Source organism: Etheostoma spectabile, chromosome 6, assembly GCF_008692095.1.
Source record: "Etheostoma spectabile isolate EspeVRDwgs_2016 chromosome 6, UIUC_Espe_1.0, whole genome shotgun sequence".
Lineage (NCBI taxonomy): Eukaryota > Metazoa > Chordata > Actinopteri > Perciformes > Percidae > Etheostoma > Etheostoma spectabile.
Window position 1 is genome coordinate 5,074,959 of NC_045738.1, and position 18,744 is coordinate 5,093,702.

The 18,744-nt window shown below is 38.3% G+C and overlaps 1 protein-coding gene across 2 annotated transcripts in view; it reads right to left on the reverse strand.

Annotated features, from left to right (window-relative positions):
* col14a1a (collagen, type XIV, alpha 1a) overlaps positions 1-18,744 on the reverse strand; it is a 131,936-nt gene that overhangs the window by 10,826 nt on the left and 102,366 nt on the right. For both annotated transcript variants that reach the window (XM_032519029.1, XM_032519030.1), the window contains exons 37-43: positions 18,626-18,679; positions 16,109-16,204; positions 15,041-15,094; positions 8,597-8,650; positions 4,258-4,311; positions 4,046-4,117; positions 637-672 (exon numbers count right to left, since the gene is read on the reverse strand). In XM_032519029.1, coding sequence (XP_032374920.1) covers positions 637-672; positions 4,046-4,117; positions 4,258-4,311; positions 8,597-8,650; positions 15,041-15,094; positions 16,109-16,204; positions 18,626-18,679 — 420 coding nt within the window. The remainder of the gene's footprint in view (positions 1-636; positions 673-4,045; positions 4,118-4,257; positions 4,312-8,596; positions 8,651-15,040; positions 15,095-16,108; positions 16,205-18,625; positions 18,680-18,744) is intronic.

Below are 18,744 nucleotides of genomic sequence, written 5' to 3' on the forward strand. Positions count from 1 at the left end.
CTTGGTCAAACATTTAAAAACCATACATACTTATCTTAAAATTACGGGCTAACTGATTTTTTCTCCTCTTTTGCTGCGCTAATCCTTGTCATATAATCATTTAATATGACATCTATATCGCAATGCGTATACCTAAAAAATATATTAGGTAGAAAAGCTTTGTTGGAAATGTTTCCCCTGAGACTTTCGTGTTGAGCCTTTAAACAAAATTGAACTGCCGCATGGTACAAATGTCCCTGACAGTTAATGAAATGGGGCAGAAACTGGAATTAGAGATTTGGTTCAAGCTGGCAAGTCTCTCAAGCCCTCAGCAGTTGTGGCCTGGCTACTGTCAGCAGAAATACAGACCCTGCTTAGCTACAAATGTGGACTAGGAACACTGATTTGATTTGGTTTGCTCTGAACAAGGTTGAGGGAGTAAAAGAGAGAAACAAATGTTTCTGCAAAAGAGGAACGAGAAAAAGTGAATGTGTATTGGTAGGTAATTTGGTTTCTACAAAACAAGGGTGTAAAGCATTAGTGAGTAATAGTTTCAGTTTTATTTCAGCAAAATAACAACATTTTTACTGCAAAACAGAGCAGTAAAACATGATTTGTTCTAAACAATGATGGAAGTGTGTGTGTAGAATGGCTTACTCTTTCTCCCTTATCGCCTTTGGTACCAGCAGAACCCTGGAACATAAAAGCACAGGAGATAAACATTTGACTGGGATGTGTATTCAGAAATACCAATGCTCATCTCTCTTCCTCTCTCTCCATTAATGTCCCCACCACATTACTCTCCATTTCTCTCCTTTGCTTTATGCATCTACACACACAAACACACACACACACACACACACACACACACACACACACACCACACACAACACCACACACACACACACACACAACACAACACACACACAGCAACACACACCACCTTTCTTCTCTGAACTAACAGCTGGTATGGCTAAATGCATTTAATGTGGTGTCAGGTTCTTTTTGTCCTAAGTACAACACACACACACACACGCACCACACGCACACCACACAACACCCACACAACACACACACACACACACACACACACAAACACACACAAGCTCCAAAGTATGTGTGACCACAAACAGAGAGCAATTTTGTGCCTGGATGTGCTCTCTTTCTGCCACTGCCAATATTGTAAAACACACAGATGCATATCTGATCACAACACACATGTACACCCAAAAACCTGCCAATCACATAAAAGGGGTTATGGCCTATCACAGTGTAACGCATTGTGATCCAGAGGCAAATAAAAGACAAGTATTTCCTGGCCACAGAACCATTTGCTGATATGATAAATATCAGGTTGATGTTGTTACAGCTTTTGAATAAAGCTTGTTTATCTTGGGGGAAACATGTCCTTGACCACCAACTGACTGGCTGTGTGTTAAGTGGGTTGGTGGATAGAGAAGGATGAGAAAATGCTTGTGCAGGCCTGGCATATCATAGAGTATGTCTACTATATTGCAGATGACAGAAAGCTTGTGCCAACATTTGACACAGCAGCTGAATTGGAGTGCAGGTCTCCACAATAAAAGTCTTCGCCTGGACGTCTGTCTGGCTCTCCTGAGTCTTCCTGGGCATATAAATGTCTACAGTCTTATCAGGGGGACATGGAAAAACCAAATCTAACTGTGTGGGAGCCAAAGTAAGTATCTGAAGGGAAAAAAGATATCTCTCATACAAATCTGATTTCTGTTATTATTTTATTAAAATTATCTTCCCATAGTGCCCTGTACATGCAGAGTCTGTCCAAAGTACAGAGTCAATGTTTATTCACTCAAAATGTTCTACACTTCATTAACACTGTTCAAGACTTTCCTCTTGCATAGCGCTTCAATGTGGACTGATAAAACAGTCACAAAATGACTGTTGTTTTTTTTCCTTTGTAATTGGCAAAGCAAGTGTGATTGCTACCAAGTAAAGCAAGATACATAAAAAATCTTGCAGGTGGTTGAGGAAACCACATCAGAAGCAGTATGTTGTTCTCAGTAAGACACACACACACACACACACACACCCCCCACACTACACACACACACACACACACACACACACACACACACACACACACACACACACACACTTGGACTCATTAGCTCCTTTTGGTCAGAGATCCTGCTATATCACTGTAAAGAAGACCCCTCATAACACCGGCTTTGCTTTTTTACATTGAACTAAACAGAGCCGGCATAATGCTGCCCCAGTTGTTTTTTTTGTATCTTTTATACAGAACAGTGAGGCAGAATAACAATCACAGCCTGCACAGGCTGTGTATAACGAGCAAAAGCCACACACTCAGGACATCATCAAGTGCTACAACAACTTAAAAGACTTCTGAGGTCAGCTGTAAATATGGAGATATGTGAAACAGTTAATGAAAAGTAAACCAAATTTAATGATTAATTCAAATGCGTCGTCATGGTGGATTCTGCTGCTGTCGACAAGGGACTTCTGTCACGTCTGCCTAGTCAAGACTTTGACTACTTTGAACAGTTGACTCTTGTTCTCCTTTAGACTTGTACTTTGCAAAGACCTGCCAACAAGCTACAAAGACATTTTTTTTCTGTTCTGTATTATGAGGTTTTATGAATATTGATTTTGAAAGAAAGAATAACATTTCCACAATAATCATGTTATTCCTTAAACAGAACAGTTTAGGGTTTCACAGTAGACTCTAGGACTGCTACTCTGCATCTTTACACATACTTTTATCTTGCCCTCAGTGGAATAAATCCACTGTCCTTCCACTGTCCTAGTGCAGTGGGAAATACGTGTGGCACTTTTGTGCCCACCTCAACAAAACTGACACACAGGATTAACTTCCATGTCGTAAGGTTAAGTTGTAACATGATGAAACTAAATGCAAAAATTTGCCTGTAGATTTAAATGGCTGCTATTTCAGATAAAAACACTTAAAGAGAAAAAAATATTCTCTTGCAACCAAACCTGGTGAAAGGTTGCAGGTTGCAGAATGTGGACTGCATCAGCAGTTTAAAGTTGAGGGGAAACTAAAAGTTTAACAGAAAGGGAGATCTGAAATTCTTTTTTTTCTCCATTTGTGTATTTGCTGCATGTGCATAGCATACATGTTTTAATATGGGTTGTCTGCATCCTCTATGTCTCAGAGATTCAGAGTTGAGGCAGATGTGATCTCTCACTGTTTATATATGTGTGTGTGTGTGTGTGTGTGTGTGTGTGTGTCTGCGTATGTGTGTGTGTGTGTGTGTGTGTGTGAGAGAGAGAGAGGGGGGAGAGAGTTTCAGTAAATGATTTATAGCTCTGCCTCTCTGAGCCAAACTTTGTTGCAGAGCTGACCCAACACTGGATAGATTAGCTGTCATCAACATCACAGTATCATCTGTTCCTGTTAGCATTACACAAAGTTTGGAACCCAACATCTTCTCCTCCGCATCCTTCTTTGTGCGTGTGTCTCTTGCCCATATTTCTTCTTCTTTTGCAGGGCAAACTGACTTACTGTACTTTTAGATTATTTTTGTTTCGTAAATCTTAAGTCACCTTTTGAGATATGTCTTTAGGATCATAAAAAAGATAAGCCTTATTAGCAAACCTAACTTAAAACGATACATTTGTTATAATGAGGACTGCGTCAAATACTAACAGGCTGTTTCCAGTCAGGATAAGGGAGATCTGAAAATGGAACAGAACTAAAAGGAGAAGAATAAACAATCTGTGGAGCATGAGCTTCTTGTCAGCTTTGGAACCAAACCACTTTAAAAAAAATGTTTAAACAAATCTGTAACTTTGTAATGCAGCTCTGTGATTGCTGTGCCTGTAAATTTAGGGAGGAATGATGGGAGAAAAAATATAAAGAGGAGATATCAGATGGAGGAGGAGGAAGTAGTGGGGAGGTCATGTCCTTCTGGTTTCTTTGTTAATTTGGATAAGTTACACTCAAACTCTCGAGTGGACTTTTCACATGCATTTCAATGGAGTTTTGATGTCGCAATATCAGTATCGGAGGTCTTTAAAACTAAACAAATACATTTTTACTCACAGGAAGTCCTTGATCTCCTTGGGGACCTGCTGGTCCACCAGGTCCTGGAGCTCCTGGTGCTCCTGGGGATCCCTGAGAGAAAGACAGGCAATTAGTGAAAGAGACAAAAAGGAAGAAGGAAGGTGACAGGAAGCAGAAGGACCAGTCAGCCCATGTGTCAGGGTGATCTGACAGACAAAATGATGCTGAACATAATAACAAAAGAGACTTACAAGGGGTCCAGGAGGTCCTTGTTGTCCCTGTGGTCCATTATTACCTGGCAGACCCTGACAGACAGACGCAGATGTAAACACTCAGTTTCCTAAATATTAGCTGAACTTTCATAATTATAGGTTGAACTTTGTTTTGCACAAGCCCTTTCTAAATGGCCTGGGGGATTTTGTACAAGTCTCCAGACTAAACCGACAGCATTATTTTCTAATATAATTAAACATACAGGCTACTGACAGAAACCAAACTCAGACAGTAGCTGTTGCATCAGCTACTTCTACTGGTTGTCGTGCAAGCTCAGTCTACCAACAAATGCCACGCATCAAACCTTTGTCTGGTTTTGACAGCTTGTATGAAACACATTTGCATATTTCCTAATGGGTTTTCCCAATAAACCAGTTTAATTATTTGTAATCTGTATTTGAGTTGCCTCAAGGTGCCTCAAGGTAAAACGTCTCCGTCATTTAATGTCTTCTCCATGATGCGGTTTGAAGGAAACATATGAGTATGAAACTGGAGCTTTCACTACAGAAGCCCATTCATACCTACTGTATGCCAATTCTGTAAGGTCTGGTTTGGTTAAGGTAGGACATATAATAACATGACATATAATAACATGATGATGGCTTTGAAGTTACTCAATATTTATAGGCGATTCAAATTGAACAAATTCAGTGTTATTAATACACAATTTGGAAGCTGAACTCAGCATCAGATTGTCCTGGAAAACAGCTTAATCTGAGGTTCAGTTAATCCTATCATGTTAGCTTGGATTTCAAAATTTATTTTGTGGTCACACATTGAGGCTGATGTCCTTTCAACATGGACACACTTCTTATGTTACTTCATTTAACCTGTGTGAGGATAGAAAGCAATGAATAAATGTGCAGTCTACTGTGTGCTATTACGTAAGTTAAAGAACTTGGAAGGATCATTCAAAAAACGTAATTAGTTTTCTCCTATTTCTGTAAATTTATTTTGAACAGGGGTGATGTCTTGTTGTACGTTTAAAAAAAAAAATTCTTATTTGGTGAGACAAACACATCTTGGAGCAGGGAATTCCCCTGTGGCTTTGTTTCCTAAATGCTCCCCACAACACGTAAAGCATCAAACTCTCATTGCAATCTTTACCTTCCAAATACAGTAAATGTACCAAAACCAAGGTTTGACTGCAAAAATCTGAATGTATTGATTTATAACATGTGCATGAGCTTCTCTGAAAAGCTGTGCCAAGATGTGACATCAAAGAACTCCTCTGTGAGAGTCACTCCGGTGTCACACAGTAAACACTCGTACTGGTAAACTCACTAATGGGACTCTGGAGGCGGCCTTGGTTCCTCACAATGTTTAAAGTCTCACAATGATAGTAACTTTTTACTTTTATCAGAAGCACATCTGGAAAAAAAGAATCATCATTCGTGACACTGGGACGAGAGTCAGTCTGTTGTCACACTATAAACGTTTGCCAGTACTGGCAATATTATAATCCAAAACAAACATTCAACCTTTTCTTTTTCTATTTTTCATATAAGGAATTCGGCCTCCTGCCTTCTCTCACAGGAGGTCAGTCTCATAAAAATGTATCACTGTTGTTATATTCCAAGCTGTAACAGCTTTACGGTCTAACTCAGACTTTATGCATGCTAAAATACCCACCATATAAGGTTAGGTGTGTTCTGTATTAACAATTATATTCTATAAGACTGAACCTTTTTATTCATTTTAAAGTTTCTCGCAAAGCACTCTGAGGTCAACTTGGTTGCTAAGAAAACTTTTGATGAGAACTGCAACTTTTAGGTGTTGAATAAGTCATCAATATATCTTAAATAATAAAATTAGGAGTTATGACAGATAGTGCCAGCATGTTTTTATGAGCCTGTGTCCTGGGAAAAAAAGCTATATCAACTCAGTTCTGAGTTGAAAAAAGTAAAAAGAAAAAGAAAAAAGTTCTGTAATGCAAGCCTCAAGGACAAAATAAAGATGTATAGCTTTCCGTGATCTATTTCACGTTGATATGGACAAATATAGTACCCGGGAGACAGTTACTATTGTTTCAACTGACCTAACTGTCCACTGCAGCGAAGTCTTTGCCAGACTTTTTGTTTTGGCCTTTTTACACCTTACAAAAAGTTTTATAGTGTTCATGCCCAGTGGACTAGTTTGATGCTTCTAAGTTTCACTGTGAGTCAACAGAGGGCTACACGCTTTCCCTGGTCTTCTTTTTACACATTGGATGATACATAATAGTGGCCTGAATAAACACTCACTGAGTGGTCACCCCAAAAAGTTGCACAATCATTGGGCTTTAATTAATTTTCAAAAGCTGCTTCTTGTTCATAAATAAAGTTCAGTTGGCTACATTCTACTTTCTTTTGCTGTTAAATGAATAGTGATAGCAGAAATTGCTGTTGCATTGTTGACCTCTTGAGAATTGATTCTTATCAGTATTCACTGCATCCCCTTCCCTGCTGCTTTGAATGCATCCACTGAAAAAAAAAACAGTTGGAGGAAATTCAGTCTAAGCACGCTGCTGTAAACATCAGAGTGTGGCGCTGCAGTTATTCTGCAACAATAAAAGTACTGATTTGAGTTTCCTGTCGTGTATGGAAACTAAATTATAATTGGCCCTTTGTTATTCTACAAACATACCCCATGGTGTAATTCTTTTCTAGCAGTCCCTACCAACAAATATAAAATACACAATAGATCTGTAACATCTTGCTGAAACATGGATATGGGAGGCCTGTCATAATCCGGGCAGCAAAGGGGCATCTTCTCCCAATATTTAGCAGCTAAAATTACTCCCTGATTAGTAATTTTACATGATTACTCTCAATAATTACATTAGAAAACATGTAGTGTATTCTGTGAGTGTGGGTGTGTTGGTGTTAAATCACCACACAGTTCAGATTAGAGTAGTAATTTTGAAATTTGAGGAGGACTCGACTCAGTGAACTGCTCAACAGGGCTTTGTTAATGGTACGATAAAAGAATCAAGCTGTGAATATTCTAGATAAATATTGTTTGCATGTATTGAAGGATTCTAGATCAAGAGTTTCCCTAGTCAATCCATTGCAGTGTTTTAATAAACATCTTATATATATTCTTAAATATATAATATGTATAATATAAGTTGATTATTGAATTAGTTTCATCATTCAGGTTGTTTCCACGTAATTTATATGTATTATTGACAATGAAAGATAACAACTGGTGGTTAGTTTAGTGACATCCCTGAGCCAAATGGAAACACACACACAACATATCATTATTACTGCAACATGTGATGGGTACTGAAAAAAAACCTTGCTCACTTTGTCCACATGATATAGACAGTTACCCAGAAACCTCAAGCACACTGCTACTTCAAACAACAACATTAGAAAACAAAGTCCCTATTAGAAAGCAGATTAAATAATTTGGCACAGATGTTAATTTACAATGTTATGGTAGGTCCTGGGATCTTTAAATAAAATAAAATGTGAGTCAATGCTTTTCTTTCTATAAGTTTATGAACTCCAAACCTATCTGGCATCATAAGACGAAACCCCCTGTAAACATATAATTGTCCTGAAGGAAACCACATGACAAGCCTAAAAGTCTATGTTCTGAAGGCTACCACTGAGGGGATTAGCATCTGGACCGCTGTCAGCCAACAAACAGACATACAGATGGATTATGTGTGGAGTGTTTCACCTCGCCAGGAGCAAGGCCAGGACAAAACTCTTCTGTTATACTACGTATTTGGATAAAACCTCTTCTTGCTGCTTGTCGACACATTACGCTCTGGCAGCGTTACTGTTTTGGTATTTACAGCCCAGTTGGGTATTGCAAGGCCTGATTCCTTTGTCAACTACAGTTACAACTATACTGTTTTCTACAAATGGGGGAAGACTTGTATGATTTTATGAAGAGACATTGATCTTAAAGCAACTCTAAAAACACTTTTTACTTCTTCGTGATTGCTTAATTCATTTTCATACATTCATTCATACATTTCCTTCTTTTAAATCTCTTTAGTTGTTGTATTGCTTTGCCTACATGCCTTTTCTCAAAACTATTTACAAATTACCTTTTTTCATATCTTAGAGCACACCTTCAACTAGTTATGAGGGTTGCTGCAGAGTCCTACTATCATGATGGAGTTTTTACACCCCATTTAACTCAAAACTAAATTAAAAAAAGACTTATATTGTCTACATCTCTATATACAATATCCTCATCTACATTTACTGTCTGTCATTGATACTGCAGTAGAATAAATACATGCATCACAAAGAACCCCCCAACCACACTGTGCTACAGTAACCAACAGAGTTGATGTATACTGTATATTCTTACCCTTACTCCTGGTGGGCCGTCTCTACCAGGGGAGCCCGAGCTTCCAGGAACACCCTAAAAAACACACAAACAAGCAGGTTTGACTCACTATCACAACACTGGCAGTGGTTCAGTTACAACACAGCATGCCACTGGACATTTTGTGATGACATAAAACATAGCATTTATAAATGTGTTTACAATAGTCCTAGGAGCCGTCAGACATTTTATCTGCTAAATTACATACAGTGTAAAAACAAATGTCTTTTTTCTCTTAATAATTAAAATGCACATTCAAATTCAACCGAAGGTCAAAACAGTAATGGGTTTGCTGACTTGTTTAACGATGCTTTGACATCAGTTGACGTAAATTTGATTTGTGGGAAAACCAACCTTAGGGTACAGGACAGTCTCTACATCAGCAGGCCACCCTGCTGCTCCATCTCCTGCCCCATTTCCCCTTCATCCACCTTTCTGCAGGTCAATGCACACAGGCAACTCCAAAAGACTGTCATGGATAAGTGGTGAGGTGATTTATCTCTGCACTTCAGTATTAGTGGAGAGCCCATAGAACAGGACAGTTAACACTGTTAAAGGTCCCACAAATTACAGGCCAGGGTTGCAGAGGACAGGCCTCTTATGATTAACGATGTGCCATTGTTTAGATGTTGGCTGATGTGCATTCTCCTAAGACATCTGCAATAATATCTCTCCTGCCACTTTCACACGTGTATCTACGAACCTCAACACACACACAGGGAAGTAAGCCAGTACAGCAAATTGTTTCAAGAATTTTAGAGAAAACTGGTTGAAATATTGAAATCGGTTTACTTGTTGGACAAGAAAATAAAAACTTGAAGGAGTCAATTACACACTAAAATGATTAAACTTGATTAAAAAGGATACAAAGTTTTTTGGGTAGCAAATAATTGTAACCCCATACATCCCTCTAGTAAGCGCTTATAAGCAGTATAAAAACAAAATGTACTAAATATACAACTACATATTTATTCAACACTATGATGTAGTTCTAGGCAGAGATGAGATTTTTAAGTGTTTATTAATACTTGTCAACAACTATAACTCTTGCTGTAAAGCAACTGTAACTTGCATATAAATAGATAATGATAATAATTATTTATTTAATTTATTACTATATAAAATATTAAGTATTTGTCATTAACAGTTGATAAATACTTAACATTTTTTATCCAAGTAAAACATTTGGTTTAATTATACTGTATATGATTCATTATTACAGCTATGCTATGTTAACTCATAAAGAGTCAAAATTGTTGATGAATATATTAATGGACATTTATAACAAAGTGTTTAGGTAATGCTTACAAATGTTAAATGGACAGGTTAAAATAAAGTGTTCCGGATTTTTGCTTTGTAATTGGCATATATGGCAGGATACAAGTGCATGAACACATGTACACACACCTATCTGAGCTTCTTCACCAGAACCTGAGCATATTATGGGACAAGGCCAAAGAATTGAATGATCAGAATCGCAAGTGTGCAAGTGGTTTGGTTCTGATTCAACACATTAGCCTTGTGACTGTTTGCCGCAGAACACACACAACACCAACACACACACCCACACACACCACACACACACACCACACACACACACACACACACACACACACACACACACACACACACACACACACACACATACAACACACACAACACAAGAGCAAGAATGGACGTAAAGAAGGGCAACAACATGTATCTGCAAAAAGCTTCTGTACAAGGAGACAAGTTGAAATTATTGCCATATACACAAACAAACAAACAAACAAAAAAACTATATCTCTCTCAGACCAGAAACCCACACACACACACACAAACACACACACCACCAACACACACACACACACACACACACACACACACACACAACACCACACCACACACACACACTGAAAATACAGAATGAAAGTGAGTGGACAGAGAAAGATTGATCCACACACATAACATACCCTCTTTGCTATTCATTGCAGCTGCATTTTTACTGGTAAATTGAAACAGAGTGAGGGGGGACGCTGATGACAAGGTTACATTGTATTTACTGCAGCGATAGACGGAGAGAGAGAGAGAGAAAGAGAGAGAGAGAAAGAGAAAGAGAAAGAGAAAGAAGAGAAGAGAGAGAGAGGAGAGGAGAGGGAGGAGGGGAGAGGTAATTGATGTTTTAGAGTTGTAATATTCTCTGCGGTCCCTCGTAATTACAACAGGGCCCTGGAAGCTACAATATTCCCTCACACCACACACACACACACACACACACACACACACACACACACACACACACACACACACACACACACACACACACAAACATACACACACACACACACACACACACACACAAACACGCACACACACACACACACACCTATTCATATTCCTATCTCTGACAAAACACATTATTACTTGGTAACATAGTGCGGCACAGGGCCGCACTGCCAGCTTTTATTAATAGGACTATGCAGGCAGAGAGAGAGCTAGATAGTGCTGCATCAGGCAGTGTTGCAGCTCTCTGTGAGGTGGTTCAGAGACTAGTTGTCTTCTCCTTATACAAATGGTCAGTGCTCATTCCTCTCTTAGAAAAACTGTAAAAATTTAACAGCTGTAGTAAAAATCAGAAACACTACAAGTACGACTTCCAATCAGCAACTGGATTCTAGTCTAATAAACTCATAAAACACACACATACAAAAATATATCTAAGCCATTTCGTGAGCCAGACAACAGAAGAATCAATACAAATGGATTAAAGTCCAGAGAGAAACTATCACAAGGCACATCATTGACAGCATCAGCATAACCAGACGTTGTCGTTACAGCTGCCTCTGCATCAGCACTAAAATAAACACCTGGCCAACTTTGTTCAATGTAGTCTTATACTAAGACTCTGTTGACACAAACTGTCTGAGTGATATAATAAAAGTATTACACAGTCATCAAAACCTTAAACTAAAGGAACAATAATTGGCCCAGATGTGCACCATTTTAAGTCCAATGTCAGCCTCACACTTCTTGCACACAGTGATTTGCAAAACAGTAAACACACCTGTATTCATTAGACAAAGAAGTACATCATGATGTCACTTCATTGCAATTCCAAAGCCCTGTGAAATAACCACACCTATAAGACGATTTGTGAAACACAGCCATAAGGTGCATAAACACATGATTGCTTAATTGTAGACACATCAAGTTTAAGCACTATAAAAAGTCTAGTATTTTCTGTACAGTATATTCAGTTTCAGTCAGTTTCTTTATTTATTTATTTTACTAATTGTAACCTCTACTGGGTAGAGTATTTTGTGTGTCTGTTGTTTCCTGAGGTAACAGTGTTATGCACACTACTGTAGAAGCTTGTTTTGTTGGGATTCTTCATGTTGACATGTTGACTGATTTGGGTGTATGGAGAGAAATAACTTATATTTTCCTCAGTCTGCAGCATTGGTCTTGTGTAGTGTTTGATAAAATTATTGTATATTTGCGCTCATTTCTGTGTACTTCATTTATAGTACTCTGATCACTGAGAAGTAGAATTGCTGAAGTAGAAGTGTTTTAGGTTAGCAACAGCAGTGTGAAACTGGTTCAAACTGAATTAAGTCATATGTAACGTGTGTTTTACAAATAGTAACAAAATATTGTAAATATTATTATCACATATAATTTGTTTTTTATATTTTAGTGTATAGTTTTTGCAAGTGTTTCATTTTGCAAAGGGTCTGAGGTGTTCTGCTAATTGGGTGAGTGGTTGTGCTAACTGGTGTGTGGTTGTGCTAATTGGGTGTGTGGTTGTGCTAATTGTGTGTAGTGTTTTGAAAACCCGGTCCCTGTTTTCAAAATAGGGCTTAAGCAGTTGGAAAAAACTGTAATGAGGAGCACTACAAAGCCACTTCATCTACTCTTAAACATGAATAAAGATACCCTGCAGAGGGTGATCACCATCCTAAAGTGCAGTACGGTTAAGTACAAGAAAGTGGGGGGTTATTAAAATAAACCCTGACAAAGTAAACAAACTGATATTGAACCGCCTTTAGAGCACACTGCACTATGATGGACCATCCCATCATAGTGCAGTGTGCTCTAAAGGCGGTTCGATATCAGTTTGTGATCGGCAGATGGGAGCAGCGACTATAACAAGCTGTGATTTGGTGTGGAAAAAAGATAATAGTGCTCCTTTATGCTGTCTGCAGGAGCTGTCTCTCAAAATCAAAACATTTGCACTGTCAGCTCTACATGGAGGGCTTGACTGGAGATACATCTGGTTGTAATGAATTTAAAATGAGTTTATTCACCCATTCTCTAAAATATATATTTTCCCTTTACAGATCCTTAGTAGCTTATCCCAGGATATAGTGTGTTGAGGCAGAAAAAAATCAGTTCATCACAGGGAATATAAAAACACAAAACAGGAAATGGATCTAACGAGTGGGTGCTGTCCACTGACATGAACGTAATGGTAAAACCCTTATCATATTTTTTCTTTCCTAAAAGTCTACGTGGATGTTCAAAAATCTATTACAGGCGAACCTTGAGCCCTAAGTCAGACTGGTTAGCACCTCTACTCTGTGATGTCCTCCAGTGATTCTAGGCTCAGATCCATAATGGAATCCACCATCTTTTTTCATTTGCCCTGGACCTCAGACAACACAGCAATGGTGTATGCGTAAGCTGTGTGTGTAAAAGGGTTCCTACTCACTTCTAACCACACTGACATTTTTCAAAGGGGGAAAAAAATCTATCTCAGCCTGCAGGACAATAAAAGGTAGTATTTGTGCTATGTTTCCAGTTCATAGAATGTTGGCTCTCACATTCTCCACTTTTGAACAATTTTAAGAAAATAAATTCAGCTAAAGAAATGTGTCATGACATCTACAACAAATGTCAAAATAGTAGTCAGATTAATGGAAACAGGATGGGCACACTATCTGTTTTTATACACTTGATTTAGGCTCAAAAGGACATTTTAATGTTTAAATGGGGTGATAATGAGGTCATAAGCCAAGACAGTAAAATTAATAGAGAAGAATTAGGATAATGATCTGGAAGAAAGCAATATGCAACATAAGCGAGCCAGGGCTTAGTGCTGTTAAAGGTTAAGGACTGTATTATGACAAATATTGCCAACATGTATCCCTTGTCAGCCAATACTTTAATATATCACCAATAAGACATTAACAAAATTGTTGCTTGAGTAAGGCATTATACTATATTTTGTTGTCTAGCCCCCATCTTCACACCATCACATTTTATCACCTCTATGATTCCTTTGATATTTGACTTAACAGTGTAGAAGGAATAAAGTAACACAGATAAACTCTGGAAAAACAAAAATGCTCTACACACCCACAGTTCACTCTCACAGGCGTTTCCACTTAATTAGCCTGATCAAATTTATTTTCAGGAATAAACTGAAAGACTATAGCAGACCAAAGCTACTGTTTGTAACAGCACGCGTGTTTTGAAAGTGTTGAAATGTGTCAACGAATGTCATAAAAATAAGACACATTAATGACAAAAACTTCCTTTAAAAATGAAAGATTATCCCGGTTTCTCTTGTCCTTGCTGATGTCCAGTGCTCCCTGTAGACCTCCAATAAATTAATTGACTATTAGCTCTGATTGGTTCACTGCCCAATAACAGAGACGCTGGTAATAATTATTCACATCTCAATGATTCCATTAAAACAGACACACACACGCACACGCACACGCACACGCACACGCACGCACACACACACACGCACACACACACACACACACACACACACACACACACAAAATGTTCTACTTGAACCTTTATCTCTATATCCCTAAATTTCTATATATAAAAGTATTAGACGTATAATAATCACACTTGGAAACTTACAAAGAGTTGACAAATGTCTGTAAGTTACGATGGTCTAATATAAGGCATTAGAGAAGAATCAAACATAAAAATACTTTAAATGAAAAATAATATTGTAATATGGATCAAATGTGCCTTAATAGGGCAACAAGTCTCATTTCTGTGAACCTGCAGGGCCATGGCACCTTAGTGACTCGTTTTTTATTCTACAAATATCCACACAGAGGAGAACAATTTATAAATATTACATATATACAGTATAATATATAAATATATAAAGTGTCCACCACACACACACACACACACACACACGCACACACACACACACACACACACACACACACACACACACCACACACACACACAACACACACCACACCACATCAACGCGGACACACACACACACACCAAGCTGGGTTTCTAATAACCCAATACTAGTGAAGACAAAAGCAGAGGGAGAAATCACTGGATGTCAGGTAGATTGGAAAATAGTTGCCCCTCTGGGTTTTACTTTTTATATCAACATGAACCAACACACACTTCCCCTCTGTGTCTTACTATAATGTAATTTGGGAAATGTTGTCTTACCATTTGTCCGGCTGGACCGATCTCTCCTCTATCTCCCTTCTCCCCAGCAGCACCCTGTAAAACAAACAAAGTCATTACATCTCAGCTGGACCAGTGGTCACACTCATAGCTACCAAAGGACCGGAAAAAACCAACATCAGTTATATTAACGAGACGATGGGCCGCCCCAAGTCCCGAGAACAGCTTCAGCGTGCTTTGGATCCTTCAAGTGTCTGGAAGTCTATCTGAGGCATACATCAACATTTTGACAGCTCAATACTACGTCTGTCTAACTACAGACAGTTTGTGACTTTACTGGAGAAGGGGGAGTGGATTGGCAAACAGCACACTTTCTGTGACTGTTTCCATCATAATATAATGCAGCAGTGATGCTTGGCAGTAACAGATAATGTCATTCTTGTACGTGTTTTATTTCTTACAACATTTAATTTTTCATATTATACTTTAACATATTCCATATAAACATGAAAGCCACAGTCTAAGAGGGAGAGGTAGCTAAATAATGCATTCAGTGTTTTAATGTTGAAATTATCAGGTAACTGTGGAAATGTTGCTGGCCAATTCATGTCGTAAAAAAGGAAATAAAAATACTGTACATAGTTTTCTATATTGTTTTTATAGCAATGTCGAAGAAAACAGCGGCAAACTGCATCACAGCATTATTTACTTCATTTGGACAAAGCTTCATGTTCTGATCCTTCTACATCATGTTTATTTTGCACTAAAATTCTTAATAAAATTGTATAATAATTCACACAGGAGTATACAAAAATAGCCTTTACCAGGTGGTTATTGGATGTGGACTATTAATTTATTGAATTACCAGAAAACATGCTATATCTAGATATATATCATAATCAAGACACAAAATGACCTATTTTCGGGATAACTGAGTTTGGCTATGTACAACATCATCCTGAAAGGAAACAGAGCGAAAGTTAATAAATGACCTATGCTCCCCAAAGAGCAAAAGATCACCCGGCCCTTTGTGAAAATTACCAAGCTTTGCCGTTGCACAACTAAAAATATGGCATTATACAGCATTTCATTATACACACACAGTCTTACCAGGGGCCCCTGAATAGAGAGACCACTGGGTCCCTGAGGACCTGGCGGCCCGGGGGGTCCAGAAGGGCCGTTCTCTCCCACTGGACCATGAGGTCCCTGTAAAAAAAACAATGGAAATGTTTCAAAGCTCATTTTTTATAATAAATGTTTAAACAACATGAAAGAGAACTCCTTTAAATGCTCAGGAAAAATTAATACGTGAACATCTTGAATCCCATGAGCAAACTCCCCTCTAAATGAAAAACGTGATGTAAAAAACTCCTCAACGCCTCATCAGCTCATTAATATCACATATTCATGAAATGCATGTAGTAACAGCAATGTGGAACCAAAGTAGCACTTAAAAAGAAAGTTAAAAGTTTCTAGAAAGAATATAAAAATAATTGATATAAAAATATCAAATCTAATTACATATGATGTACATGACAATTCCAGGTCATAGCTGTACGATTTTAGTTGTTATTATAACACTCTATCTAAATCTAAATAATGTTCAGTTGTTTATTACATGACAATGTTATGCTCATATATTTGCTGAGGTCATTGATGTGTTCCCATTTCCTTAAAAGCTGCAGCTACTCAACACATACAATGTCCATCAAGTTAAAACTACAAACTCTAGTCAACATCACCACTACACGCTTGGAGGGCTTTTGCTACCATTGGTTGCTTGCATAAAGAGATCTACTACAGGAAACAGATTTAGACACTCGTCCATCCATCTATAATCAGGTTGTGCCGGTGTGGAGACTCTTTTGATCCAAGCTACAGACAGGGTTCCTGCACTGGGAGTCAGAAGAGAGGGATTTCAGTAAACGGCCAGTGGTTCGCAGCATTTGTAGCTTGTTAGCTCAGCAGCAGCTGTAGCCAAAGTAATCTTCACACTGGCTGTATTTATTGTTTTACTATTCAACCATACAGTTACTGGCTTCATGTCTTTCTTATCCATGCAAACAATCAAAAGAAACGTTGGATCAGATATAAATGAATGGAGTGGGAAACAAAAATAAACAGAGGACTGAAATGTGTTATGTCATGTTTAACTAAATGATAAATTCCACTTGAATATGGCGCTGAACTACTTGAGGAGATGAATTGATTTACAGATAGCTGAAATTAAAGGTTTATTTTAAGAACTGCATAAGTTATTTCCCCATTCATCAGTGATTATCCTGTAACAAGCAATGAACCCAAATTGATTAGTGAGAATGAATAAGGATGAATTCATGGAGGAGCTGGTCTCATACAACTGAATAATCCAACCATTCAAATAAACTTGGCTCTAGCTAAGGAGGGACAAATGCTGCTGAGCTAAGACAAGTGTGATCTGGCAGGCATGTATAAGTGTGTGCTATGGAGTATGTGTGCGCCAGCAGGACAGAAATCCACATCTCTCTCCAAAACTAACACAATTACAAATATAACACATCAGGCCTGTATTGTAAAAAGCCTTGAATGAGTTTGATCCTGTCTTTGTTTCAGTCTTGGGATGTGATATGTTTTAGGTTCTTGGTGGGCAACTTCTTGCAATTCACTCAATACACTGTCACCCTACTGAGTCAAAGTAGGACACATGGTTGAGATAAACTAGCTTATTTTCTTGTTTGACAGACCTGCGTGTCTGAGCATTAGTGTAAGGACCCCTGTTGTTTCTTCTGGAAAAGAGAAAGGCTAAAACATTTTTTTATTTTTTTATTTATAAAATAATTTTAAAAACTTTCTGGAATTTTAGATTAAATCACAAACATGGGAACTGGTCATTGGTATTGGCTGGATGGTTTGTAAGAGTTTGGAACATATTGCCATAGCAAAACTGTAGCAGATTCAACAGTAAATAATTTATTGTCCAAGACATGATCGGCTGGCACTGTCCATTAAAAAAATAATTAAATAAAAGTATAGTAACAGTGTTGATAGGAGTCTGTCTCAAGTATGAGGCCAAAAGGAAAATGAGGTAGCCAAGAAAACTGAAATATTGTAGGCTGTCCAAAAATGACTACTTCTTCAGCCCAAGGGGCTTCACATCTAGTCTGTAGGATGGAGTGGGCTGCTGTTGAAAAGGCTCTTTATTTGAGTCAGGGACTTACTCAGAACTAACTTCTTTCCTTTCATTGTCTAAACAGGATGGGGGTTGTTCTGTCCCTAGAGGTAGAGGTTTGGACATCTAATGAGTAAAATGTAGAATAAACCAGACTGGTGGCCAGTCTCGTGGGCTCATTGCAACAGGGCGAGGTGTGATCGCTTCCAGTTGCAAACGCCTCTTTTACTTCACAAAGAGTTCAATCAGATTGAACTATGAAAAGTGAAGTTATGAGGCTCTCCAGTGCCCAGCCAGTTTGAGAAAGCCAGTCTGACCAGGCTGTAAGGGGGGTTCTTCTTCCCCAGTTGGGAACATGTGACTCAACCATATTAAGGATGCAAGATAGACACAATTTTATACAAATTATGTGCTGAAAGAATGTTCAAAAGAAATGGTGTAAATGGTCTCTGAAATTGTAAAAAGTGCATTTTACTAACCGCCACTCCTGGTTCTCCTCTGTCTCCTCGGGCTCCTCTTATGCCTGGGCCGCCCTAAAACACAGGCCAAACACACACACACGCACATACACACACACACACACACACACACACACACA